Below are 27,751 nucleotides of genomic sequence, written 5' to 3'. Positions count from 1 at the left end.
TTTCTATTTTTCATGTTGCATCTACATATATGCTAGGAAGGGATCTTTGGTCTAGGTCCAGGGTTTAGAGAGCTTAAGGGAGCCTTATATATTGCAATATGGAGGGTTGGACACGAGGGATTCTAACGCTGTATTAGGATAGGAGACCAAGTGTAGTTACTACCATGATTTTCTGATTTTGAACTTCGGAAGAAATTCCTCAAATACATTTGATGCATGCATTTTTATCTCTGGTAGATTAAAGTTAACAGCTTGGGAGAAATTTGTTGCACAAAACAAGGTTTAAAGTAGCATTTAGAAGAATCCGGAACCACATTACACCTTTTTATTGGTCATAAAACAAGAATTTCGCTTGCAGAGTTCCTGCATTTCACAGGAATGTTTGCGAGAAAGTGTCAGCCAAAAGGCTTAAAACAAACAAGAGTTTATTTTCCCCAAGAAACTCTAATGTGAGTTCTCCAGTACAAGCAACTAACAAGGTGGAAGGTCCGTAGGTGGAGGCAAGACAGAGTGATCCGAGTCTTTCCCATTTTGTTTCACTAATGCAGTCTTCAAACCCAAGATAGTATGTAGCTCGAAATGACAGTGCATGAACCACACACCTAAAGAAAATAAAAAACCGTTCAAAGTATTAGTAAATTCTTTGAATCAACAAATAGTTAGTCATTTAAATCTTGTTAAAACTTTGTTTAGCTTTGGGCCGTTTGATAACCATTTCAATTTTAGGTTTTAGTTTTCATTTTTTGTGCTGAAGTATAGAGGAACAAGAGGGAGAATGGAAGTGAGAATGAGAGTGGAGATGGGATTTAGAGGGAAGATGAGAGGGGAGGATGGGAGGGGGGAGTAACAAAAGTGAAAACTAAAAACTGAAATCTATTTGAAATTGTTTTCACTTTCAAGTTTTTGTCACTTTTGTTACTCCTCCCTCCCATCCTCCCCTCTCATCCTCTCTCTCAATCTCACACTCACTCCCATTCTCACTCTCATTTTCCTCTATACTCTAGCACGAAAAATGAAAACTAAAAACTAAAATTGAAATGGTTATCAAACGTGTCCTTAGTTAGCCACATTGAATTAAAATGTGGTCTGCTGTTTGGTTATGTTGTTGTGTTTACCTGGATTATCAGCCCTGAACCTTATGGCATCCCAACCACCGGTGGGAACTCCAACTGTGTTTCTCTCAGGAGGATCCACCAAGTTATACTTCGCCGGGTCCTTTTTCAGGTTGAAGTTCCCAGTTCCATTACCGACAACAAAGATATTATAACCATGAAGGTGGAAGGGATGAGACTCCAGTGTGAGAAGATTGGTGTCTTGTAGCACCAACTCAACTGATGAATTGAAGGCAATTTTGCTAAGCCGGGTGCCTAGTTTAGTGCCAAGGTTGGCAGTGAGTGGTGCACCAGTATAATTGAAGGGTGTTAGAGGGCGGTCTGGAAAATCTGTTGTAAATACTCCCTTGGTGTTGAAATAATGAGTTTGAAGCAGCCCAATTTGGGGCATCACGAAAGTGATATTGTTTAAAGAAGCAGTGAGCTGTCTTCCATTGAGGCTAGTCGTGCAATGGTTAATTCCCAACCTGATCGTGTAAAAGAGATGTCGATCAACTTTAAGAGGTACACTGGCGGGGAACTGTGCTGTGTTTAAACTTCTTAGCTTGGCGTTGAAGCTCAATGCAAAAGCTGTGTTATTGAGTGCCGGGAATTGGGGAAGAACTGGCTGCACAGTATTTGGGATGGCTTTGTACTGCAGTATTCTAGTGGCAGTTTTGTTGTCAATGGAAATCAGTGCGTCCATGAATGGCCTAGCTGCCATGAAATATCTGCTGGGCGCTTGGTTGGCTTGAACGAGAACGTTCGTGGTCTGGCCTGGCGCTACTAGTATTGCTTGAGATGTGAATGGTTTGGTGTAGACTGCATCAATTTCTACCACTATCACGTTGTGTCCAGCAATGACAAAGAATAGCTCATCATTGAGTGCTGATGATTCGTAGCAGGTACGTCTCTCCCTGTTCAACCTCCAATGCATAGGTATCTGAGATAGCCAAAACAAGAAATGCGAAAGCAAAACCCCATTTTTCGGTTTTAAATATCGGTGTCTTTAAAAAAATGTGATCTTAAGTATCTTGATTCTTGTTTCATGAATGGAAAAAAATCTTGCATACAACGTTACTTTCACAATAACTAGTCTAATGACCAGCATGTGAGAGTTGCATTGTATACACCAACTCACCTAAGACAATATTAGCCTCCTTGTATGGCTGAGGAAATGGAAAACCTGTCCCTTGTTTAGGTAAGATGACAATTGCTCCATACACAGTGGCTCTTAGCAAAAAAAATATGTGCATGCCACCGTAGAGTTCCTCTTTGCCCTGTTATAGTAATATTGTAGGTGTAACCATGCCCTGTCTTGATAGGACATTGTGTAATATAGGCAGGCCCATCCGCCCACCCGTTTCGATATCGCTTTAATCCATGCCTGCAAAATTCAACCAAAATGTCACATTAATAAACCCAAGTGTTCATATTAGTTTATGGTGTCATATTATTTTCAATTCACACATAAATTTCCTACCAATGAATTGGCATATTGGATTGTGCGTGGTTGGTAACATTGACAAGAAGTGTATCTCCTTCTGTAGCATAAACTGTAGGTCCAGGGATCATCCCATTTACTTTAACAATGGGTTTAGAATGGCACAACCTGGTCACATTCTTCACTTGGACCTGAAAATAGATATAGAGATAAATAAATAAAGCAACCTATACTATAGTATGCTTTTAAAGTGTGACAATATTATGAAGTGCTCACATCAAATTGGTATGGTTTCAAAGCAGCTTTGGCTGGAGTTGAAATGAACCCAGCTAAACATAAGAAGAGAACTGCAGAACCCCAGCAGAAACCATTGGTTTTTGCCATTTTTCGTGATGTCAATGTTCGAATACAATAGCTGTGGGGGAAATTTAAAACAAATTAAGCATCAGTTTGGAAGGGGGAGGCGTTGTTGTCATCATTAGGTAGAAACTGAAGAGGTTTCAATTGAAAACTGGAAGAGGGAAACAGAGGAGCTGAAGATCTTTAATCTTGTATTTTTTTTATTGTTTAGAGAAATGAGGGTCTAAGCAAGCAAGAGAGGTACGTGAAGCTAAGCATATGGCTCTCTAAGCTTTTAGAGTCAAGGAAAATGGTTGGCATCCACCGTGTGTTTCTTGTTGCAATATCCACTTTTCCCCTTTCTTGAGCTCTATGCAGAATGTATGCCTTTATAAAACAAGATTCAGTGTCTTGTGTCTTAAAGTTTATTAGATATATAATCTAACAAACAGTTGTTGTGTTGCTACCCTTCTTTGAATTTGAACATGTCAAGTGGTACTTCTCTTCCATATATCGGAATAGTTCCCAAGATTGCATTCTCCCGTTGATTTTTAGAGAAAAAAAAGTAATTGGTCAAAATTTGAAAGCTTTTAACCTCTTTTTTTTCTTTTTTGACTTGGAAGCTTTTAACTTAAACGCGAACTAGTTTGTCACTGTTCTATTCTATACCCTCATTTGAACATAGACAATAAGCTATTTTGGGAGTGCTCGGATACACAATTGAAATCTCCTATAAAAGATGGCTACCACATACCAACAAGCCCCCTTTTTTTTTGGGGGTAATATAGGGGGCAAAGCCCAAACCAAAGAGACCATACAGAAGCATACCAACTAGCTTTTGCTATAGTGGTACTTTTCTTCATAATATTGAAAGATGTCCCAAGTTTGAATCCTCCCTCATTGATTGATAAAATAGATAAATAAACGATGGCTCTCACATAATCTAGTGAAAGATGGACCAAACAAGCAAAAGAGTTTCTCCTAGAAAGGTACCACTCGATGGATGTAAAACTTTCATTTCTCTATTACTCCTAATTCCGTTAAGTTTTGACCACGTGCCCCTCACGTAGAAGGGGTATTTTGGTTCATGAGAGCCAAATTCATCCTAGTTTACCCAAATTTTAACCCAGAGACGTAAATTTTTCCAAGACCCAGAATCCTAAAATTGCGCCTAAAGTGAATTGGAAAAGCTTCAACTTGTATTTTACTGTTACATCATTACATGGGCTCAAGTGAATTGAAATACCCCTCCATGTGAGGAGCACATGGTCAAAACTTAAAGGAATTTGGAGGAATTTGAGAGAAATTGAAATGTGTCCTTGAATTGCTCAAAATTGAAACCACAGGGATAAATTTGACAAAGTAGAAACTACAGAGACCAAAGTGGTAAAACATACAAACTACATGGACTAAAAAATAAACTTTTGCTTTCTTTTATTTGATGAAATGGTGTTTTAAGTCACTTAGTGGGCCATTACAAACAGACACCTGGCTATTTAAAGCTCAACTTTGATGTTTTTATTTTGGGTAAACTACCAAATTACCTCTTGAACCTGTACATAACTATCATTTTACCCCCTGACTTTTTTTAAAAGTAAATTAAGGGCTTGAATTAAATTTTATTATCAATGTTCTCCCCATCGTCAAAATTCCCACATTTCATCCATTAATCTATCCATTTGACTCACATTAACTTTCTTTTGAGGGTTATTATGGTCAATCTATGTGGATTGAATTACCTAGTGAACCTCACTTCTCATTTTGTACCGTTTTAAAACGTTGTCTTTGCAGAATTGTTGTTGTGCAATAGATCGAAGCAAATAATTCTAAGATTGTTGAGAAGAATTAACAAGTTGGAAGCATAAAAAAAGAAAGGGAATTCGAGGCTGAAAACCCTGTGGTTTTAGGTGTCGTTGTGCATGCTTAGGGTTATTATGTGGTTGATTTTGAATGAAGATAAAGGCACCAATGGGCAGCTATAGAAAGGGATGGGTAGTTGACATTTGTAAGGGTTATAAAAGGATGGATGCTTGCCATTTTGTAAGGGTTAGAAAGAGCCAAAAGACCCGTTCAGAAGGGTGGATTGAAATTCATATGCAAATTCATGTGCTTCATCATCTTCAAATTTATCTGCCTCATTATCTGCCTCATCATCACCATCATCATCGAAATCAACATCCACTTCTACAAACTGGTTCCCCAACTCACCAACATCAGTTTCAGTTTCAACTTCTACTTCGATGAACTGTGGAGTAGATGCAGATGCTGGCTCTCTGGAAAATGTGGTTGAGGCTTATAGGAGAGATGTAAGGTTGAACTCTAGAGGTAGTGTGTACTCCACAAACTGTGTACTCCACAAACTCAACTACATGGGCATCTACTTCAATTGGAACAAACCACTTTCTTTTGTTCCAGTAGCAGTATTGTATTTTTTGATGGTCGTATTATAAAAACATAGCAACATCATACAGGTCAAGTATTGACAGGTGGTTAGCGTTACAATTGTCTGTCTATATAACCTTACCCTCGAACATATTTTCCCTCTGAAATATAACCTTCATAGTGAATTTATAGGGAGAAAAAAATCAGGATCACCTAAAAAAAAAAAAAATTTATTTATCACACCAACTTATCTTTACTGCCCATCTACCATTCTAAACTTGAAATTGACTAAGATCCACTGACAATTATGTAGACAAAACAACACAAATGCTTGGGACCACATGTATTTCATATTTAAAAAAAAGCATATCAAACAACACCACAAAATGTCAAAAGAATCGACAAACGAAGGACCACACGAGCTTAAACAATTTCAAATTGGGAAAAGCGATTACTTACTATACTTGAGAGGAGGCCCTCTGTTCCGCACTTGCAGAGGCAACACATCCAGACTCATGTTGTGTCGAATCAACAGAGCCAAAAGATGCTTTATGAAAAAGATTTCAGATTCCCTCGATTTTGTCCCTTTCCAGCCCTCAATTCCGTCCTTTTCCAACCCTACCAAATTGAGCGAGATGAGAAGTGTGAGAACTGACCTATTTAACCCTGGGTAATTAAAACCACTTGGAAATGACCAAAATAACCCTTAAATGGACGGATTATTGGATGAAATGTGGGAATTTTGATGGTGGGGGGAACATTTATAATAAAATTTAATTTGAGTCTTTAATTTACTAAAAACATAGTTATGGGGTAAATTGAAAGTTATGCATAAGCTCAAGGGACAATTCAGCAGTTCACCCTTTTATTTTTTATTTCCTGTTTTACAAAAGAATTCATAATAAACCCTAGGACCAGAAAAAAAAAAAACATAAAAATTCAGAGTGCGCGCTTCCACCCTCAGCGGAAGAAATGTCAGTTTCTGAGGAAAATGCGAATATCCGAGACCACCATCGGCGGTTGCTGGCGGCGAAATACGAGCTGAGACGAAATCTGTACAAAGCCCTCTGCAAGGACCCGAGCCTTCCCAGCGATCTGCGCGAGGAGAACCGCTTCAAGCTCTCTAAGCTGCCCAGAAACAGCTCCTTCACGCGCGTCAGGAACCGCTGCATCTTCTCCGGTCGCGCACGCGCCGTCTACGAGACCTTCCGTATGTCCCGTATTGTCTTCCGTACTCTGGCATCTAAAGGCATGCTCAATGGCATCAAGAAAGCATCTTGGTAGCCACCGAACCGGTGCGTTTCGAAGTTCTCATGTTATTGTTTGCAATTTTTCTACTTCCGGAAATGGGTTTTTAATAAATCGAAATGGTGTTTTGCTTGTAGCGTATAGATAAGGGTATAAGCATATAGCATCCAAAATAAATGTATCTCCTTCTCTGTGTTTCGTTTTTTGGCCAGTTGTTTGAATTTAAGTATTCTACTAGTTTGCTCTAAATAAGTATGACAAATTTGACTGATATCCATTGTACCATTTTTAATGGATTACTATGACACCCTATGACTTGCATGTTGAACCTATTTTTCTTTTTCTTTTTGGTCTCATGGGGCTGAGTTGCATATTACAGTTTTCAGCTTTTGTTTTTCTACAAAGTGGATGGATGAACTTAGTGAAGATGGGGATTTTGGCGAATTTGTTTATGCGTCTTTCTATGGTTGTAAGAACCCCGCTTAACATAAGAATAGAAATGCAGAACCCCAGCAGAAATTGTTGGTTTTTGCCATTTTTCGTGACTTTAATGTTCATACACAATGGCAAGTTTTTGTAGGGATAAGACATGATAGCAGGTCAAGGTCTAATGGTTTTATGGGGCTGTGGGTAAAATATAAAACAAATTTGGCATCAGTTTGTGAGATGGAGATGTTGTTGTCAACATTGGGTAGAAACTGTAGAGGTTTCATTTGAAAGTTTGGAAGCAACATACTGAAATTTTGTTGTTGTTTAAAGAAATGAGGGAAGCAGAGTAGCAGAAGATCGTCATCTTGTATTTTTTATTGTTTAGAGAAATGAGGGTTTAAGCAAGCAAGAGAGAGGTACGTGAAACATTTGGCTCTCTCAGCTTCAGAGTCGAGGAAAATGGTTGGCATCCAGTGTGTGTTTCTTGTTGACATATCCACTTTGCCCTTTTTTTGAGCTTCTATGCAGTATGTATAAATGCCTTTATAAAACAAGATGTTCAGTGCTTATTAGATATATAATCAAATGGAAATTTTAATCTCAGTTTGAATGATTTAAATCTATTTTGCCAGACAATCTAACAAACATTTGTTGTGTTGCTAGACTCTCAGTCTAGATCATTGGTTAGATGAAATCTTTAACCTAATAGGCAACATAAATGTAAAATATATGTGAAATTGGATTGTTGCCCTTGTTGGAATTTCGACATATTAAGTCAAGTGGTATTTCTCTTCCATATGTCAGAATAGTTCCCAAGATCGCACTCTCCTGTTGATTTTTAGAAAATTAAAGTACTTGGTCAAAATTTGAAAGCTTTAATTTTTTTATATAGTATTTGAAAGCTTTTAATTTAAATGTGAACTAGTTTGACACTGTTCTCTACCTTCGTTTGAACATAGGCAATAAGATGTTTTGGGAGCACTCAGAACACAAGTGAAATCCACTATAAAAGATGGCTACCACATACCAACTAGCTCTTGATATAGTGGTACTTTTCTTCCCAATGTTGGCTGATGTCTCAAATTCAAATCCTCCCTCCCCAATTAATAAAATAAATAAATAAACGATGGCTCCCACATAACCCAGTGTAAGACGGACATAACAAGCAAAAGGGTTTTTCCTAGAGAGGTACGTACCATTTTTACACGACGGATGTAAAAGTTTAATTTGTCTATTTAAAAATCTAAAATCCTTAATAATATAGTTAGCAAAACTAGAAGAACCTTGCTTCTAAGCTTTGGGACCAAGTGCTTATTCAATATCTGGTTGTTATACTGCTTACTGAGGACAAAAGCTTGCAATGCCATCTAAAAATGGTATTCATCGCCATATAGCCACCCTTGCCATATAGTTAGGTCTCTAGGTGTTTGAAAGGAACATTTTGAATATTTGACCTTATTTTTCTTGGGCCAGATTTGTGAGTGCATGAGTCTGGTTAAGAATGCAAAGACATATTCCTGAGCTCAGTTCTGTTGATTTTTAATGCTTCATATATATTGTCAGTATATATTATACAGTATATAAGGTCTTATAACGTTGAATTATTACCGTTTTCAGGGAACTCAAGCAAATTTCTTCTCGGCTATCAAAACAGGCCACGATAGACCTTGAATCCAAACTGGACCTCAAAAGAACCTCACACATTTTTCTAAGAAGTGACTGCAATCAAGCCTGATTTCCACCTTAGCTTGTTGAAATTTTTGAGATCAAAGTTCATCTTGAATTTGGCTGTGATTGTTGACTATAATGGCAGATGGATTGGACCATTACTTTCATTACATTTGTCATGTAGAATGCATTTTGGTGATTTTTGTTTCCTTTATAGGTTTAATATGTTTGATTATATCTCTTCATCTTTCCCCATCTCTTTCTTCCTAAGTTTGGATTTTTGTGAACAGTGATTCTCTTTTTTGAATGCTTTGAATTTTGAAGCCTGATATGTATGGCTTAGGCCCTACGTGTGATCTGAACTATTTTACTTTTTTGTTATCAGAGCTTCAGCTTGTTAGAATTATTCATATGGGTTACTCTTCCATAAAGACTGATATCTCTCACTCACAACTTTCCGAGTTTGAATTTCGAAAGAAATTCCTCAGATATGTTTAATGCAGGTCTTTTTAATCTCTGGTAGATTAAACCTAAAAACTTGGGGCCAATGTCATCCCAGAAATTTGTTGCAAGAAACGGGGTTTAAATTAGCATTTAAAAGAATTCAATACACATTACACCCTTTTTATTGGGTCTTAAACAAGAATTTTGCTTGCACTACTCCTGCATTTTGTAGCAGTGTTTGCAAGAAATTGTCAGCCAAAAGGCTCAAAACAAACAATGGTTTGTGTTCCTCAAGAAGTACTTCACTGCGGTTCGAGGGACTAACAAGGTGGAAGGTCTGTAGGCAGGAGCAAGATAGAGTGATCTGAGTCTTTCCCACTTTCCACCACGAATGCAGTCTTCAAACCCCAGCTGGTATGGAGCTCCAAATGACAGTGCATGAACCAGACACCTAAAGATGATCAAATACCATTCAAAATATTAGTGAAATATATAAAAAAAAAAAAAAAAAGAGATATTATTCTTGCTTAATTAGTAACTTAGAAGTATAATATAGCATGCTATTTGGTTAGTTTGATGTGTTTACCTGGATTATCAGCCCTGAACCTTATGGCAACCCAACCACCAGTAGGAACTCCGATTGTGTTTCTTTCGGGAGGATCCACCAGCTTATACTTTGCCGTGTCCTTTTTAGGGTTGCAGTTCCCAACTCCGGTCCTAACAACAAAGACCATGAAGGTGGAAGGGATGAGACTCCAGTGTGAGAAGATTGGTGTCTTGTAGCACCAACTTAACTGTTGAACTGAAGGCAAGTTTGCTAAGCCGGGTCCCTAGTTTAGTGCCAAGGTTGGCAGTGAGTGGTGCACCAGTGTAATTGCAAGGTGTTGGAGGCCAGTCTGGGAAATCTGTGGTAAATACTCCCTTGGTGTTGAAATAATGAGCTTGAAGCAGCCCAATTTGGGGCATCACAAATGTGATATTGTTTAAAGAAGCAGTGAGCTGTGCTCCATTGAGGCAAGTGGTGCATTGGTTAATTCCCAACGCAATTTTGTAAAAGGGATGTCGATCAACTTTAAGAGGTACACTGGCCGGGAACTGTGCTGTGTTTAAACTTCTTAGCTTCGCATTGAAGCTCAATGCAAAATCTGTGTTATTGAGTGCCGGAAGTTGGGGAAGAACTTGCTGCACAGTATTTGGGATGCCTTTGTACTGCAGTATTCCAGTGGCAGTTTTGTTGTCAACGGAAACAGGTGCATCCATGAATGGCCTAGCTGCCATGAAATATCTGCCAGGTGCTTGGTTGGCTTGAACAAGAACATTCGTGGTCTGGCCTGGCGCTATTAGTATTGCTTGAGATGTGAATGGTTTGGTGTAGACTGCATCAATTTCTACCACTGTCAAGTTGTGACCAGCAATGGCAAAGAATAGCTCATCATTGAGTGCAGCACTGATGATTTGTAGCAGGTATGTCTTTCCCTGTTCAACCTCCAATGCATAGGTATCTGAGATAGCAAAAACAAGGATGAGAATGCAAAGTCTCACTTTTCATGTCCAAATGGCATTGCCGTAAAACAAAAGTGGTCTCAGAACATCTAGTGTCATAGATGGGAAAAGTTCTCGCATACAATGAGTATATACAACGTAGCTCTCACAATAACTAGTTGCACGTCCACCATGTGCATTGTATAAACTCATTGTAGGCAAGAACTTTTCTACAGAAGGCAGTGGCTTACGTTTTTCAGAACATGGAAAGAGAGGCCCTGGCTTCCCATTGATGGTGTGTGCATCTGACATATTTGGTGGCAATCCCAGTTTGTTTCCTTGTTTAACAACCTCTTCGACGTCGTTATTCCACCATTCTCCTACACCATTCACAAGAAACAATACAATCATTTTGTGCATAAACTCTAAAAAAATTATGTATATTGTTACAAATCTTATAGTTGCACCAACTCACCTAAGACAATATTAGCCTCCTTGTATGGCTGAAGAAATGGAAAACCAGTCCCTTGTTTAGGCAAGATGACAATTGCTCCATACACAGTGGCTCTTAGCCAGAAAATATGTGCATGCCACCATAGGGTTCCTCTTTGCCCTGTTATAGTGATATTGTAGGTGTAACTATGTCCTGTCTTGATAGGAAATTGTGTGATATAGGCAGGCCCATCTGCCCACCCATTTCTATATTGCTTTAATCCATGCCTGCAAAATTCAATCAAAATGTGACATTAAAGTTTTATGCTTGCATAATCATATGATTTCAAATATAAATTTCCTACCAATGAATTGACATATTGTATTGTGCATGGTTGGTAACATTGACAAGAAGTGATCTCCTTCTCTAGCATAAACTGTAGGTCCAGGGAACATCCCATTTACTGTAACAATTGGCTTAGAATGGCACAACCTGCTCACATTCTTCACTTGAACCTGAAAATAATTTTTGGAACAGATAAAAATAATAACCAGATATAAAATGCATGCAATTTATGTCTGCCATTTTGAGTTGCTCACATCGAATCGGTATGTCTTCAAAGCGGCTTTTGCCGGAGTGGAAAAGAACCCAACTAAGCTTAAGAAGAGAAGTGCAGAAGAACCCCAGCAGAAACTGTTGGTTTTTGCCATTTTTCGTGACCGAATTATTTCTATACAATGGCAAGTTTGTAGGGATGAGACATGGTAGCAAGTCAGGTTCTAATGGTTTTATATGGCTGTGCCCAAAATCTAAAATAAACCATCAGTTTGTTTATGTTAGATGGAGTTGGTGTTGTCAACATTAGGTAGAGGCTGTACATGAAAGCTTCTGAAGCAAAATACAGATGGGGACTTTTAGTGTAAAGCCAACTTGAAGAGGCAAACAGCGTAGCTGAAGAACTTAATCTTGTGTTTTTTATTGTTTAGGAAAATACAAGTATAAGCAAGAGAGCTACTTGAAGCCTAAATATTGATCTCTCAACTTTACCTTCAAGGAAAATGGTTGGCATCAAGCGTATGTTCTCTGTTCACATATAAACTTTGGGCCTTTTTTTCTTTTGTTCTGGCTTCTACCCAGTCAACCTTAAGTGCAGGTTATTTACTTTTCATAAGTAAATGAGGTTGGTTGGTTTAATATGTTGAGTTGAAAATTGAAAATTGTTTTCCTTTGTCAGATTTTTTCTTTTTCTATTGTCACTTGAAATCATTGTTATGGAGAATAATATTAGCCATTCCTAGAAATTTTATTCAGTTTGGGATGGTGAATCAATCATATCTGTTGTGCCTCTTCAGGTCTGATGCAAGATGGATGCAAAATGGATGCTTCATCTGTACTTTGCACCACAGTGTTAAATCAGCACATGCTTCTGTTGCAACATTACACCAAAAAGAGATTGAAGGCGGAATTGTTTGGGCACGCCAGCTGGGTGGGGAGGTAAATCAATTGTGTACAGCTTACTACAAATTCGGAAGTTGTTGAATTGCTCTAGCTTATGCATTCCTTATTTGAACCAATTTAAGGAGTTCCATTGTTTCTAAGTAATTTTGGATTTGGGATTTTTTGTTACAATTTCAAGTTGAGCTCTATTTGTTCTTGGATATAGTTCAGTCAGATAGATAAAAACAATTACGAGGCACAGATATTATAGGTTTTAGCAGTATCTGTTGGGCAGTACAGGGACCATAAACAAAAAATGTATGCAGAATACTGATGTTGACATGCTCTTACTTTGCATGCAAGGAAAAAACCAGCATTGAGATTTTGTAAGAGGTAAAGTCAGGAATTTATTTTTTGTTTATCTTTTTTACCATATAGGTAAAAATTCCTGGCACCTGCCTACTCATAATTAAAAAGAACCAGCATGGATGTTTAGCATTATCGGTTGTTAGTCATGTTATTGTTGTCATTGATGTTATTTGCAGTGATGGAGTTATTATATTTGCTTATTGTTGTCATTTATGTTATTGGTGGTGGTGGTGGTGTTATTATATTTGCTTCTAAACAGCTCGGTTGTTTTCTGGGCCAGGGCGCCAAGACTTGGAAGTGGAAGCTCATTGTTAGAGATATTCCTTTCAAGGTTTTTTTTCTCATTGTATTGCCATATGACATTCTTTTTCCTTGGGGGAGAGCTTAAATTAAACTAGTTTGCTTACGTAAATGCAGGCCAAAGATAATGAAATAAAAGAGATATTTTCATCAGCAGGGTTTGTCTTGGATGCAATTATACCACACAATTCTGATACAGGGTATATTGTCATTGTCCATTGTTGTTTTTCTCTCTTAATGGAAATATATTTTCTGTTCTTCATTCTTATTTTAATTTTTTATTCCTCGTTCGCAGGTTACCTAAAGGTTTTGCATTTGTCCAATTCACACACAAACAGGATGCAGAAAATGTACATTTGTGATTTGTGCTTTACTTTTGGAGTACATAATGAAGCCCTGCGTTCATTAACATTTTTCTTTTTCTTTCTCAGGCAATACAAAAGTTCAATGGACAAATGCTTCATAAAAGACCCATAGCTGTTGACTGGGCTCTTTCAAAGCAGATATACGGTAGTGTTACTGTTAAAAATCCTCTTCTTGCTTCAGAAGATGGTACTTGTGGCATTATTGTAACTCTATTCTCATTTAGCAAGCTTTTGTCTTACTGTAATGGATTATCTTGAATGGTTGTTATTTTCTTTCCTCAAAACATTAAGAGGAAGGTCTTGTTCTTGAGGGAAACTCCAGCTGCAGAAGGGGTTTCGGCTAGCGATATGTTGAAACGCCAAATGTAAGTTTATTGATTTCTTTGTTTCCCTAGATATTGCACATGCATACCCTCTCCATGGGATACCGTAGCAAGATACAATTCGTACATGATTTTATATGGACAAAAGCTCTTTTCAATTAATACAATCATTTGTAATTTAATCCTTCAATTTTTGGTCCCTGTAACGTGCTTTTGCATTTTAGTTCAACTACTTCTCTTAGAAATTTTTTTAAAAAAATATGCTTGTAGACTTTTTCCTTTTTTATGGTTCTCATCTTTGTTTTACCACAAGCTTTAGGCAAATATTTTAAAATTTTACAAGAAAAAGCAATATCAGACTTTGTAGGTTTTAACATATGTCAGCTAAACATTGGTGCTGCTTCGGTATTCAAATGCTGATTATTTTGCTGCTACTTCATGTTTCACATTCCTTTGCAACATATTTTCGTGAATTTCTAAAACCATGCAGGAAGGAGAGGAACAAAATTATGAAGCTTCAATCTCCAAATTTTCATGTCTCGAAGACAAGAATATTTATAAAAAATTTGTTGAAGTCCATGACTGCAAAAGAACTAAAAATACTTTGTATTGATGTTGCAACCTCACGAGCTACAAAACAAAAACCTGTGATCCAACAGGTTAGTCAGTCTCTTATTTGTAATTGATATTGTTCATGCAGAGGATGTGAAGAAAGGAAAGCTTGTTGCAAAAAATTTCTCTTGTGGAGCTGCTTTCATTGAGTTTACAGAGCATCAGCATGCACTTGTGGCCCTGAGAGTTTGGAACAACAATCCTGGTAACTTAATTCCTCGAAAGTGTAATATCCATATTGACATATGACGCTGACTCTAAACTGCAGTCTCAATTTCAGTCTTATTATGTTGGAAATATAAGTATATTCAAATGCATTAACTCCATATATTATAATTTAAGGTGATGTAACTTGCAGAAACTTTTGGTCCTGAGCATCGCCCAATTGTGGAGTTTGCACTTGAGAATGTTAAAAAATTGAATATACGAAATGCTAAGATAAAAACACAGCAGCATGCAGATCATCGTAATCGGGAAAACGTGCATCAAAATGAAGGCTCAAATAGATCAGATACTCATCCAAGCAAGAAGTCCAAAAACTCGAAAATTGGATGACTCGGTACCAAATAAAGAAGATGAAGTCGAAAATAAGTTTAGTGATGGAGCTGCCACCGAAAGACAGAGGTTCTAAGAGGCAGAAAAATGGTCCATTTGGAAAGGAAAAAAAGATCTCATCAAAGGTATCAGGACACTCAACAACAGAGAAGGCGGAAGGCTCAAAACGTGAACCAAAGAATCATCGAGATGGCAGGAAGGCTGGTGGTGGAAGATCATCCGAAGGTGAAACCCGTGGCCATTGATGGGCAAAAGTCAAAACCTTTGAGAAAGACAAATGTGAATGTGCAACCTAATAAGAGGAAGCTGCAGGAGCAGAAAGAGGTAGAGAGAGAGAGAAAGAAAGGGGTGGGGTTGGTGTGGATTGACGTGACGAGGAGAAAGAAGTCAAAGAAGAATAAGGGCCCATTAGGGCAGGATGTTACAGATAAACTCGACATGCTGATTGAACAATATAGATCCAAGTACTCGCAACAGAGCACCGTCCGAACTGATGGTGTAAAGCAAGGTTCCAGAAAGCTTAGAAAATGGTTCCAAACATAATTTTATGTTGATTTTGTAAAATTGCATGATAAGTCTCACAAGAGAGGAGTAAAAGCAGTTGCTGGATATATTTGTAAGCATGAAATTTACTCTGGCATTTTGGTTGAAAAACTATTTATTTGTTCAATTTCCACCTGACCTCAAACTTAGGCTTTTATACTCGTAGAGATTTCTACTAGTAATGTTTAAGCAATATTTTCGAAACAAAACTCAGTTTCAAGATATAGGTCGTTTATACCCAAAAAAAAAAAAAAAGTATTAAGATAGATTTGGACAGACTTGGTTTGGCTTGTTCAGTTTGGTTTCTTGCTTTTAAGTTTAGATTTTCTGGGTTAAGCCTTATCCCTTCATAACTTCAAAATGATGCTTATTGTATATCGCATTTCAGGTACTTTTATCTAAACAAAAACAAAGACAAATAAAGAAACTTTGTATCTACTAAGAAGAGAAACTAAAGCCGATCAAAATCGTGGTACAACTATATTCATCTACAGCTATCACTTGTAGAGTTAATATCTTAGATACAAGCCATGAGCTCTTCCATATATGATTCAGTCCATTTAGAGTAGCTGCTGTCGACATTCTCAGAGTTACTTGGGCTGCAAGCATCCTCCACTTTGGTTTCACAAAGTATTTGTTCAATGTTGAAGATAGGATTGTTCTCGAAGAATGTCAGATCAATCGAATCAACATCATCACAAGAGACCACAAGTTCACCACCAGTCATACTAGAAGAGTAGCCTTGTTGTACATGTGATGATGATTCTTCCGTTGATCCCATTTGATGATCTTTTTTCATCTTTTTGTTCGTGCTCCTCTTCTTTTGTACTTGATCTTGTGATGAACGCTTTAAATTTATTTCCTTACTCGAGGCCCTATCATTCTTCCTCATCCGGCAAATCACGAAATCGAAATCGTAACTACGATCATTGTAGTCATTCTTGGGACCAACAAAAAGACTATATTCATCCAGTAACCACCATGTGTGCTCCTCGGACCCTTTATTCTCATAGCGGAATTTTCGTTTTCGGCCAATGGGGTTCGGGTTTCCATTGTCGTACTCAATAAGTTTGAAGGATTCAGTTTCACTCCAGGTACCGCCGTGGCCAATGCTACGATCCATGCGCTTTGGGCTTAACTTCTTGAGCCCGGAAAGGAAATACAAGTCTTGATCAACAAGTTGAGGCCCTCCGTACTTGTTCCAAATCTCTGAAGGCTCTAACTTGTTGCCGAAGAGATTGCAGGCACGGATGAAGTTGCTGTACGGCGGCATCAAAGGATTTCTGTCGACCAACAAGGTGTGGAGAAAGGAACCCACAATCTCTTTATCAGTGGGGTGGAAATGGAAACCTAACGGCACATTCTGATAATGTGCCATTGCTTGCTTGCTTGGTGCTGCTAATTAAGAAGAGAAGAGAAAGAGAAATCAAGTGACGTTGTTTGAGCGTAATCTGAATTGTATTTATAGGGAGCGTCCGGTTTAGGGTTTCTTTAGTTTTCCTTCCTGCGTAAGGAAATATAATTCCAGATGAAACATGGAAACTCTTTTTTGTCTTTTTCTTATTTTGTTTTAATTTGAAAGAAAATTTGATTGGCCTGAGCAGTTTTGGTACTTTATTATTTTAATTTTAAATTTTAAATTTTTGTAAAGAAACCAAATTGAATTGAATAAAAGGAGATTGGTTTTGTCATGTCAATTTACGTCAAGTTATTGCTTTTCCTATTATTGTTATTTCGTCGATCCTGAATCTTCAGTCGCCAAAATTCTCAGAGTCAGGGTTTTCTTTTTTCTTTTTCGTTTTTCGTTTTTTCCTTCTTCTCCTTTTTCTGTTTTTGTTTTTCCATACAGTTGTAAAGCTGAATGCTTTTAAGCAACTGAAGGTTTCTTTCAGGTGGGTATTTGGTTATTGCCTCAAAGATGAATGATCTAATGACTAAGTCATTCCTCAGTTACTTGGACCTCAAGAAACAGCCCATGAAAGACCTTGAATCGGAACCCGACCTCGAAATGGGCAAACATGGCCCTGCTGATGAACAGAACCTCACCCAATTTTTCAAACAAATGACCGCAATCAAGGCTGATATGGAACAGAACCTCACAAACCTTCTTCTTGATCTTCAGGACCCGAATGAAGAAACCAAGTTTACTCACACTGCTAAAGTTCTTGAGGGCTGACATGGTAGCTATTCTGAGGAAAGCAAAAGGCATCAAAGCAAGATTGGAGTCGCTTGACCGCTCTAATGTGGCTAATCGAAATGTATATCAGTTACAAAGAAGGCAGCCCTGTTGATCGAATGAGGATTTGGGTGACAACTGGTTTGAGAATTAAGCTGAGAGATATGACGAATGATTTTCAGTCCTTGAGAGAACAGATCGTTCAAGTGCACAAAGAAGGTCTCGAGAGGAGGTATTATAATGCCACAGGAGAGGAAGCAAGTGAGGAAGTGATTGATAGATGATTTTGGAAAGTAAATGGGAAAGTCAAAGTTTTTGAGGAGAAGGCTGAGCTGGCAATGGAGAATCTGGAAAGGCATGAGGCCTTGAAGGACTTGCAGAGAAGCTTGACAGAACTCCATCAAGTTTTCCTGGACATCGCAGTGATGGTTGTAAAGCAAGGGGAACAAATGGATGATATTGAACAGAATGTGGCTGATGCTGGAGCTTACATCCATGGCGGAACCAATGCTCTTTATTCTGCTCAGCTGATGAAGCAGAGAAGAGGAAGATGGGCTTGTTGGATTGGGGCTTTGGTGTTGATTGTGTTGCTGGTTATGCCTGATTTCTATCTTAGCTTCTTGAAATCGTAGAGATCAAAGTTCATCCTGGATGTGGCTGTTATTGTTGTGCTGCAATGGAGTTGTTGGTCTGTGAATAATATACTGGAGTTGACTATACTGGCTGGCGGAATCAATGGTTGCTTTCATAACATTTGTCATCTAAAATGCAGAACTATTTTGCTCTTTTGTTATCAGAGCTTCAGCTTGTTAGAATTATTCCTCAGATATGTTTAATGCAGGTCTTTTTGAGCTCTGGTAGATTAAACCTAAAAATTTGGGGCCAATGTCATCCCAGAAATTTGTTGCATGAAAAAGGGTTTAAATTAGCATTTAGAAGAATCCGATACACATTGCACCTTTTTATTGGGTCTTAAACAAGAATTTTGCTTTCACAACTCCTGCATTTTGCAGGATTGTTTGCAAGCAATTATCAGCCAATAAGGCTCAAAACAAACAATGGTTTGTGTTCCTCAAGAAGTACTCCACTGCGGTTCGAGGAACTAACAAGGTGGAAGGTCTGTAGGTGGAGGCAAGATAGAGTGATCTGAGTCTTTCCCATTTTCCACCACGAACGCAGTCTTCAAACCCCAGCTGGTATGGAGCTCCAAATGACAGTGCATGAACCAGACACCTAAAGATGATCAAATACCGTTCAAAATATTAGTGAAATATCTATAAAAAAAAGAGAGATTATTCTTCTTAATTAGTAACTTTGAAGTTTAATGTAGCATGCTATTTGGTTAGTTTGATGTGTTTACCTGGATTATCAGCCCTGAACCTTATGGCAACCCAACCACCGGTAGGAACTCCAATTGTGTTTCTTTCGGGAGGATCCACTAAGTTATACTTTGCTGGGTCGTTTTTGGGGTCGAAGTTCCCAACTCCGGTCCCAACAACAAAGAAATTGTAACCATGAAGGTGGAAAGGATGGGACTCCACTGTGAGAAGATTGGTGTCTTGTAGCACCAACTCAACTGTTGAATTGAAGTCAAGTTTGCTAAGCCGGGTGCCTATTTTAGTGCCAAGGTTGGCATTGAGTGGTGCACCAGTGTAATTGAAAGGTGTTGGAGGGCGGTCTGGGAAATCTGTGGTAAATACCCCCTTGGTGTTGAAATAATGAGCTTGAAGCAGCCCAATTTGGGGCATCACAAATGTGATATTGTTTAAAGAAGCAGTGAGCTGTGTTCCATTGAGGCAAGTGGTGCATTGGTTAATTCCCAACCCGATCGTGTAAAAGAGATGTCGATCAACTTTAAGAGGTACACTGGCCGGGAACTGTGCTGTGTTTAAACTTCTTAGCTTCGCATTGAAGCTCAATGCAAAAGCTGTGTCATTGAGTGCCGGAAGTTGGGGAAGAACTGGCTGCACACTATTTGGGATGCCTTTGTACTGCAGTATTCCAGTGGCAGTCTTGTTGTCAATGGAAACCGGTGCGTCCATGAATGGCCTAGCTGCCATGAAATATCTTCCGGGCGCTTGGGATTGGCTTGAACGAGAACATTCGTGGTCTGGCCTGGTGCTATTAGTATTGCTTGAGATGTGAATGGTTTGGTGTAGACTGCATCAATTTCTACCACTGTCAAGTTGTGACCAGCAATGGCAAAGAATAGCTCATCATTGAGTGCAGCATTGATGATTCGTAGCAGGTACGTCTTTCCCTGTTCAACCTCCAATGCATAGGTATCTGAGATAGCAAAAACAAGAAAGGATGAGAATGCAAAGTCTCAAATTTCATGTCCAAATGGCAGTGCCATAAAACAAAAGTGGTCTCAGAACATGGGAAAATTTCTCGCATACAATGAGTATATACAACGTAGCTCTCACAATAACTAGTTGTACGTCCACCATGTGCATTGTATAAACTCATTGTAGGCAATAACTTTTCTACAGAAGGCAGTGGCTTACGTTTTTCAGAACATGGAAAGAGAGGCCCTGGCTTCCCATTGATGGTGTGTGCATCTGACATATTTGGTGGCAATCCCAGTTTGTTTCCTTGTTTAACAACCTCTTCGACGTCGTTATTCCACCATTCTCCTACACCATTCACAAGAAACCATACAATTATTTTCTGCATAAACTCTAAAAAAATTATGTATATTGTTAGAAATCTTATAGTTGCACCAACTCACCTAAGACAATATTAGCCTCCTTGTATGGCTGAAGAAATGGAAAACCAGTCCCTTGTTTAGGCAAGATGACAATTGCTCCATACACAGTGGCTCTTAGCCAGAAAATATGTGCATGCCACCATAGGGTTCCTCTTTGCCCTGTTATAGTGATATTGTAGGTGTAACTATGTCCTGTCTTGATAGGACATTGTGTGATATAGGCAGGCCCATCTGCCCACCCATTTCTATATTGCTTTAATCCATGCCTGAAAGTTCAATCAAAATGTGACTTTAATAAACCCTAATGTTCATTTTAGTTTTATGCTTGCATAATCATATGAATTCAAATATAAATTTCTAACCAAGTGAATTGACATATTGTATTGTGCATGGTTGGTAACATTGACAAGAAGTGTATCTCCTTCTCTAGCATAAACTGTAGGTCCAGGGAACATCCCATTTACTGTAACAATTGGCTTAGAATGGCACAACCTGCTCACATTCTTCACTTGAACCTGAAAACAATTTTTGAAACAGATAAATAATAACCAGATATATAAAATGCATGCAATTTAAGTCTGCCATTTTGAAATGCTCACATCGAATTGGTATGTCTTCAAAGCGGCTTTAGCCGGAGTGGAAAAGAACCCAACTAAGCATAAGAAGAGAAGTGCAGAAGAACCCCAGCAGAAGCTGTTGGTTTTTGCCATTTTTCGTGACCGAATCGTTTCTATACAATGGCAAGTTTGTAGGGATGAGACATGGTAGCAAGTCAGGTTCTAATGGTTTTATATGGCTGTGCCCAAAATCTAAAATAAACCATCAGTTTGTTTATGTTAGATGGAGTTGGTGTTGTCAACATTAGGTAGAGGCTGTAGAGGTTGTACATGAAAGCTTTGAAGCAAAATACAGATGGGGACTTTTAGTGTAAAGCCAACTTGAAGAGGCAAACAGAGTAGCTGAAGAACTTAATCTTGTATTTTTTTATTGTTCAGGAAAATACAAGCATAAGCAAGAGAGCTACTTGAAGCCTAGATATGGATCTCTCAACTTCACCTTCAAGGAAAATGGTTGGCATCAAGCGTTTTTTTCTGTTCACATATCACGTTGGGCCTTTTTTTCTTTTCTTTTTGGCGTACTGTTGTTGACATCGCATCCTGGATTTGTTTGTTTAAAACAGGATTTAGCATTTAGTGTTTAGAGTTTTGTTAGAAAGACTATGAAATGAAGGTTTCATTTCATTTCAAATAGTATAATCTCTATTTGAATAGCTTATTTTCTGTCGTGAAGCAGCCTTAGCACATTATGTTGCTAAATTGTCAATCTTGGTCATTAGAAAAATGAAATCTTATGAGCAAAAACTTTCATTTATCTATTTAAAATTCAAAATTCTTTAATGATATGGTAAGGGAAAACAAGAAAAACTTTGTTTCTAAGCTTTGGGTCCAATTGTTTAGTCAATATCTGGTAGTCACTGCTTATTGAGGACAAAAGCTTTGCAATGCCATCTAAAAATGGTATTGATCACCAAAAGCTAGAGTAACTTTCATTTGTTCAATTTGATTAGGTGCCTGTAGGTGTAAATCGAAAAATATCTTGGTTTGGTCAATTGATTTTCACTATCTTCTTCTTGGATGATCTTGAGGCTATACTATTTTCCTTTTTTTATTTTTTATTACCGGTTATTTTTCTATTAGACTAAATTCCGTTGCAAGAATTCTATAGTGAATGCCTTATATATGACCCTTAGATGAGGCCTTAAGGCTATAATCTTACTTTGCTTTCCATTTGATTGAGATATAGGTTTTTAAGTCACTTAGGCCAATGGGCCCCATAAATAGGAGTAATTTTTAGTGTTTGTACACCACGTGTACCATCCAATAGATAAGACATATGAAATATTTGCAATGCAGTCACATGTTATAAAAAGAAATGCAGTAAGTTAGATAATAATTACATATGTCCTATATTTATTAGATGGTATACCAGTCACATGTATCCTAACATATAAAAATTTCTCCATAAATAAACACCACGTGGCTTTTTTTTTTTTTTTTTTTGGATGGAAATGTGACTTAACTATTTTTAGTTTAGTTTTTTTTGTTTTTATAGGAAAACTTTAGAAATTGGGCCCTAACACTAAAGTAAGTATACATGTGGTGTGACATAAATTAAGCCACGCATGCATTTAGTATTTTTGGATTTTTGCTATGCACACTAAAGTAAGTATGTGTAATCATTCGTGGTGTGGATTCATATTTTCCTTAATTAAGATCCACGTTAACACTTGGAATTGCCCATGCATTTAGCTAAATTTACCTTACATATAAACCTATGAAAACTTTTGGTAAATTTCATTTAACAAAAAAATACATGGGAGCATAATGAGTCTTACCCCTCAAATAACACTTATATAAGTTGCTTCAAGTTTCATCTATCGATAGTCACAAAGAGAAAGTCGATTTTTAATAAATACGTGTATCCACCAAACAAATCAATCTATATGTAATCGCTAATTTTGTTCTTTTTATATTTGTTGGCCAGCCTAGCCCTAATATGATTAGTTAATAATATTTTATTTAACTGGTTAGCTTAGTCCTAATGGGATTAATTAATAATATTTTATTTATCTCTAGAATATTAATTTACTAGAAAAAAACAAGTGCCTGGGCTTTGCCAAGTTAGCATGTTAGTAGGTACGTGCCTGCATATGTGTATGTGTGTGTGTGTGTGTATATATATATATATGTTTAAAAGGTTTATTTTATTCCAACAATGCCAACTAAGGTCTACCATGATGAGCAAAAATGAATTAAGAGAAAAGAAAATTCATAAGAAAATCAAAAATGAACTAGAGGTAATATCCAATGGTTCAAATTAATATTTTTGCTATAAATGGGATAACACTAACACTAACTATAAGAAATAAATAAATAAAACTCATTGGGCTTAGCCCAGGTTGTACAAGTCATAGGACCGTCCCTGTGGGTAACGTGCTCGATAAAATGCCTCAAAGAAATTAAAGAATGCAACTGGCATGGTTTTATTTTTCAGCCGCTAAGTATTAGAGAAATCATATTATTGTATTACACTGTGTTAACTCTTTATTAAAGGTAGGGTCCTACAAACACAAGTAAATCTCACCTCTATTAAAGAGCCGATACACAATGTGCCATAATAATATAATCTTTGTAGCATTTTCATTTCCAAGGCCTCTTGTTTTCTGTAGAAGTATCAGCAAGTCAGGACTGGGAGCAAAGACATGTCAAGAGGAGACTCGTGAAGGTGAGAAGGCTGCTGGTCTCTTTGTTCCATTACAATTCATTTGTTTATGCACTCAGTCATTCATCATATGCGTAGAGACAGTGCACATTAACAGTTGGGTATTTTTTATGATATAAGGTTTTTCAATATTAGTTTATTGCAGAAGTCTGCATTTATCTTTGCTATAACTCATTTCTGGATGCAGGTTGAGAGAGAGGGGCAGTGTTAGATTTGCTAGCTTGTGGCAAATTTGTGTAGCTGTTTGGGAACTTGGCAAGCCATGGAAGCAAAGAAATGGGGTTTTGCTATAACCTTGATATTCATCTTTGCTGTAGTGCCTTTGACTCTTCTAATCCTGCAGAATCCTAATAAATCATGGTATGGTATGCATTTGCAATCTGCTTTTACTATTTGGATTCTAGCCCTTTGATAATCACCATTAGTTGTTCATTTATAACCACTGAAATGGAGCCTAGACAATAAAAACATAGGAATTCAGGAAACCTCTGTGTGTAGCCTGTTTTGAGGGATTTTGTTTCTTTGATTCTTTCTGTAGTAGCTGTTTGCAGCTGTACAACCTAGTTTGGTCAAATAGAACAAATGGTAGCTTTATTTGTAACATCAATGACAAAGTCCATGGTTAATTTAATTGAAGATCATCAAACAGTCAAACTAATAGTACTAACATGGAGGGTGTAAATTGGTCGAATTTTAAACATTAGGGTGCAAATTGATTAAATTAAAACCTCGTGGCCCATGTTAATAATGCCCTCAAACCTGAAGGGAGTAAAATGTCATTAATCTAATTTAATCTATGTTCCATCATGTAATTAAACAAAGCACTGTTCTGATCATCAGTCTCTGGCATTGGCAATATCACTTATGGCCTCTAATGTTTGCAGGGAATTTGTGGACAAAATCTTAGGCATATTAGAAGGAGATGACTCAATATATCCTTCTGGAAACTACAAGGTCAATGGAGATCAGATTCAGGAGCTGTCTGTGAGTTTCCCAACTTATCTAGTTGCCACTCATCTTATGGTAGGCCTGATCTCCTTGTCCATTGCTGCCCTCCAGAAAGTGGAGGAGAAGAGGTCATCATTGATTTTCAATTCCCGGATCCTTTGACTCCTTTGCGAGTTTGAAGGCCTGCCCATCATGTTGATGATGATTATATTGCTAAGTACAAAAGGGCCTTAGCCATCATGAAGTCCTTGCCAGACAGTGACCCTCGGAGTTTTAGTCGTCAAGCCAATATACATTGTCTCTATTGCACCGGTGCTTATGACCAGCCGCATTCCAATCTTTCTATTGATATCCATAGGACATTGGTTTTTCTTCCCTTGGCACCGGCATGATGCTCCATTTCCACGAACGAATAGTCGGATGCCTCATTGGGGATGACGCATTTGCTCTGCCATTTTGGAATTGGGAACTCCCCTGATGCAATGACACTTCCTGGGTGGTACATGAATGAGCCTTGTTTCCGATGATCAGCATGATTTTTCGCACTTTCCACCAAAAGTTTGCGATTTGAACTTCCTTGAAGACAATGATATTGAACCTCTGAGGAAGCAGATTCATTTGAACCTGGCATTGATGTATAAGCAGGTTGTATCCGGTGCAAAGCTGTTCATGGGAGCCCCTATAAGGCGGGTGGGGGAGGTGTTTGTGATGGACCATGGGATGCCCCTATAAGGCAGGTGAGGGAGGTGTTTGTGATGGACCAGGCACGGTAGAGCGTGCCCCTCACAACACAATGCATAAATGGGTTGGCAGCAATTTGACGTATGATGGATTTTGGCATTTTGAGGTCGTTTGTCAAGTCAAATAAAAGGGAAGACATGGGAGCATTCTACTCAGCAGCTCGGGACCCTACGCTCTACGCACACCACGCAAATATAGACCGTCTTTGGGAGGTTTGGAGGGGGGGTTCACAAATTTGACTTGCACAATATGGATCCTGATTGGCTCAACTCTTCTTTCTACTTCTATGATGAGAATTCTCAGCTTGTGAGAATTTATGTTCGTGATGTTCTCAATACCACGAAGCTTCGGTCTGTTTATCTTCCATGAGGAGGCTGAATATGCGTCCAAAGCCTTATATTCCATCCAAAATGGACAAGCAAGCTCTGAAACTAAGAGAAAACAAAACCACATTAGCAATCCACCGCGTGAGCGCATATTATCAGCAGAGTTTGGATCGAGTGGTCGAAATCTTGACAGCTCCATAACAGTGAAGGTGCACAGGTTCGAAATACAATAGAAGAAAGCAAGAGAAAGAAGAGGAGGAAGAGGTCTTGGTTGTTCATGGAATTGATGTCCAAAGTGATGAGTATGTTAAATTTGATGTGTATATAAATTTAGTGGATGAGAGTATAGTTAGCCCAAGGTTTCAGTGAATTTGCAGGAACCTTTGTTCACATACCTCACGGCAAGAGGGATGCTAATCGAAAAACCAATCTCAAGTTAGGGATCTCAGAAGTACTAGAAGATTTGAGGCAGATAGCCATGAGAGCATTTGGGTGACATTGATACCAAGGACTAAATCTTGCACTTACACAATAATTGATGAACTGCAGATTGAATATATGAGATAAATACTGATGCTTTGTTTGTGGATTTCAACTTCAAAAATGAGATAGCTGAGTGCATGAACAAATAAATTGTAATGGAACAAAGATCTCAATAAATAAAATAAAATAAAAAACCTACTACCATAGCTACTGGAGTATGGAGACAGTCAGAGCATCCTTATTGAAAAACTAGATGTTGAGAACATAATGAAAACTAGGGACATTTTGGAAAAAGCAAAAGGAGATAGAAAAATTTTAAAAGAACATAATGCCCTTATTTATTTTTAGATTTAAAGGAATCCAAAAACTTAGTTATTTGGCTTTTTTCAAAAATGAAATTTTTTTTATATCTAAAATCATCGTTTTAGCATACTTCAACTATAAATCATCGTTTTATCCACGTATGTTGGTCGAGCTTGAATTTCTGATGAATGTAGGACCCCCTCATTGTAACCCCTCTGGTTACAGTCTCATTGGGCCATAACGAGAAATGAGGCTTGAACATCATCAGTCTTTGTCTGTAAAAGAAGTCCAGCTAAACTAGGCCCAAAAGAAATCAAGAATTGAAAGAATGGTTCTATTTACAATTCCTTGTTGGGCCTTTGGATTCAAAAAATCCTACTTGGGCCCCGATGGAAGGGCATTGTTCCCTCTTTCTCTTGGCTATAAATACGGAAAACCTAATCCTGCAGCCTACCCTTCTTCTTCTTCCCCTCCATCCCTCTCCTGCTCTGTCCAAGTGACCACAAACCCTAGTCTCTCTGTTTGTGTGCGTCTGTCTGTAATTGTATAGTTTTGTTTTAATGTTGGGGAAGGCAGGTGCGATGATGATGAGAAAATTATAATCTCGTTAATCTGATATTGATATGAGGAGAAACTATCTCATCCATTCATAATCTTTCTGAGCACCCTTTCCTTCATTTTATACTTTCTGTTCAGTTTCTTTTTATTTGGATGAGTTTTTTTCAAGTTTCAGTTTTGCCTGTGAGCTCAAACTTCTCTACTTTCTTTTGATTTTTTTTTTCCCCTTTTTTTTATGTTTGTTTATTTTTTTCTGGGTGATAACCCAATTGGGGCAAGCAGAAATCATAAGGGCATTTCGATGATTGAACTTGGAAATATGTTTGATGAATTATGAATATGATAAGGTTGGTGTTCAAATCAAATTGTGAACAGAATTTAATCAATTGTCATGCTAAAACTAAGTTCTAATGGAAGTCTTCTATGAGAAAGATGTGATTGGGTTTCACTTCTCTCACTGATACAAGCTTCTAATCGCTACAATACGGGCTAACCATGAAAAACATGTGCAACGTGCTTCCTTGCAATTCTAGCAACGCCGACAGGCTTAGTGGACCAAAGCCTCAAAATATTTATGGCTTATTCTGTGGGTTGGATGGAGGTTTTGGGTTGCTTATTGGCACCAAACCTAAACCCAATTTTTGGAGATCAACCATATGTGCGAGGGTGATAGAAAGCTAACATTCTATTTTACAAGCAAACATTTACCTAAACTCAAACCAAAATACATTAAAAGCCATCTGAATCTCAACAAATGTTT

At 37.9% G+C, this 27,751-nt stretch overlaps 4 protein-coding genes, 1 non-coding gene and 4 pseudogenes across 10 annotated transcripts; 5 read left to right on the top strand and 4 right to left on the bottom strand.

The window, feature by feature from the left end:
* Nucleotides 1–268: 268 nt before the first annotated feature.
* LOC148916309 (laccase-11-like) lies at nt 269–2,711 on the bottom strand. Of its 2 annotated transcripts, XM_089054506.1 has the most exons (3): nt 2,575–2,711; nt 1,116–2,478; nt 269–602 (listed from the first exon to the last, which is right to left on the bottom strand). In XM_089054506.1, the coding sequence occupies exons 2-3, from the start codon at nt 2,026–2,028 to the stop codon at nt 472–474; spliced, it is 1,044 nt and encodes a 347-aa protein (XP_088910632.1). In that variant the 5' UTR covers nt 2,029–2,478; nt 2,575–2,711; the 3' UTR covers nt 269–471. The 2 variants fall into 2 exon arrangements, with proteins under 2 accessions (XP_088910632.1, XP_088910633.1); XM_089054507.1 differs by lacking the exon at nt 2,575–2,711 and having other exon boundaries at nt 1,116–1,992.
* A 3,394-nt stretch (nt 2,712–6,105) lies between these two features.
* Nucleotides 6,106–9,007, top strand: LOC148916308 (small ribosomal subunit protein uS14m-like). Of its 2 annotated transcripts, XR_016127906.1 has the most exons (3): nt 6,106–6,551; nt 7,893–8,121; nt 8,551–9,007. XR_016127906.1 is itself a non-coding variant. In XM_089054508.1 (2 exons), the coding sequence occupies exon 1, from the start codon at nt 6,229–6,231 to the stop codon at nt 6,538–6,540; it is 312 nt and encodes a 103-aa protein (XP_088910634.1). In that variant the 5' UTR covers nt 6,117–6,228; the 3' UTR covers nt 6,541–6,551; nt 8,551–9,007. The 2 variants fall into 2 exon arrangements, 1 of the variants encoding a protein (XP_088910634.1); XM_089054508.1 differs by lacking the exon at nt 7,893–8,121 and having other exon boundaries at nt 6,117–6,551.
* Nucleotides 9,008–9,295: 288 nt separating this feature from the next.
* Nucleotides 9,296–11,723, bottom strand: LOC103335748 (laccase-11-like; annotated as a pseudogene). The gene is made up of 5 exons (XR_016127907.1): nt 11,325–11,723; nt 11,003–11,247; nt 10,779–10,907; nt 9,632–10,547; nt 9,296–9,496 (listed from the first exon to the last, which is right to left on the bottom strand). The product of XR_016127907.1 is annotated as a laccase-11-like (transcript).
* A 295-nt stretch (nt 11,724–12,018) lies between these two features.
* LOC103335665 (uncharacterized) lies at nt 12,019–15,591 on the top strand (annotated as a pseudogene). The gene is made up of 8 exons (XR_016128133.1): nt 12,019–12,034; nt 12,313–12,454; nt 13,047–13,097; nt 13,184–13,266; nt 13,362–13,416; nt 13,498–13,576; nt 14,455–14,571; nt 14,725–15,591. The product of XR_016128133.1 is annotated as an uncharacterized LOC103335665 (transcript).
* Nucleotides 15,592–17,267: 1,676 nt separating this feature from the next.
* Nucleotides 17,268–18,376, top strand: LOC103335664 (syntaxin-112 pseudogene; annotated as a pseudogene).
* A 172-nt stretch (nt 18,377–18,548) lies between these two features.
* LOC103335746 (laccase-11-like) lies at nt 18,549–20,611 on the bottom strand. The gene is made up of 4 exons (XM_008238777.3): nt 20,372–20,611; nt 20,148–20,276; nt 19,001–19,926; nt 18,549–18,873 (listed from the first exon to the last, which is right to left on the bottom strand). Exons 3-4 carry the CDS (start codon nt 19,698–19,700, stop codon nt 18,743–18,745), a joined length of 831 nt encoding a protein of 276 aa, XP_008236999.3. The 5' UTR covers nt 19,701–19,926; nt 20,148–20,276; nt 20,372–20,611; the 3' UTR covers nt 18,549–18,742.
* On the bottom strand, nt 19,822–21,060 carry LOC148916307 (laccase-11-like). The gene is made up of 5 exons (XM_089055102.1): nt 20,950–21,060; nt 20,726–20,865; nt 20,372–20,616; nt 20,053–20,276; nt 19,822–19,926 (listed from the first exon to the last, which is right to left on the bottom strand). Exons 1-5 carry the CDS (start codon nt 21,058–21,060, stop codon nt 19,822–19,824), a joined length of 825 nt encoding a protein of 274 aa, XP_088911228.1.
* A 2,097-nt stretch (nt 21,061–23,157) lies between these two features.
* LOC103335745 (polyphenol oxidase, chloroplastic-like) lies at nt 23,158–26,305 on the top strand (annotated as a pseudogene). Its single transcript, XR_016127999.1, has 5 exons — nt 23,158–23,635; nt 23,820–23,992; nt 24,517–25,242; nt 25,280–25,404; nt 25,445–26,305. The product of XR_016127999.1 is annotated as a polyphenol oxidase, chloroplastic-like (transcript).
* Nucleotides 26,306–27,010: 705 nt separating this feature from the next.
* Nucleotides 27,011–27,097, top strand: LOC148916306 (small nucleolar RNA U30). The gene has a single exon (XR_016128391.1). It is a non-coding gene; the product is annotated as a small nucleolar RNA U30 (small nucleolar RNA).
* Nucleotides 27,098–27,751: the final 654 nt, after the last annotated feature.

Source organism: Prunus mume, linkage group LG6, assembly GCF_029339155.1.
Source record: "Prunus mume cultivar Tortuosa linkage group LG6, ASM2933915v1, whole genome shotgun sequence".
Taxonomy (NCBI): domain Eukaryota; kingdom Viridiplantae; phylum Streptophyta; class Magnoliopsida; order Rosales; family Rosaceae; genus Prunus; species Prunus mume.
Note: the sequence above shows the minus strand (reverse complement) of the source record. Positions and strands in the feature narration are given on the sequence as shown.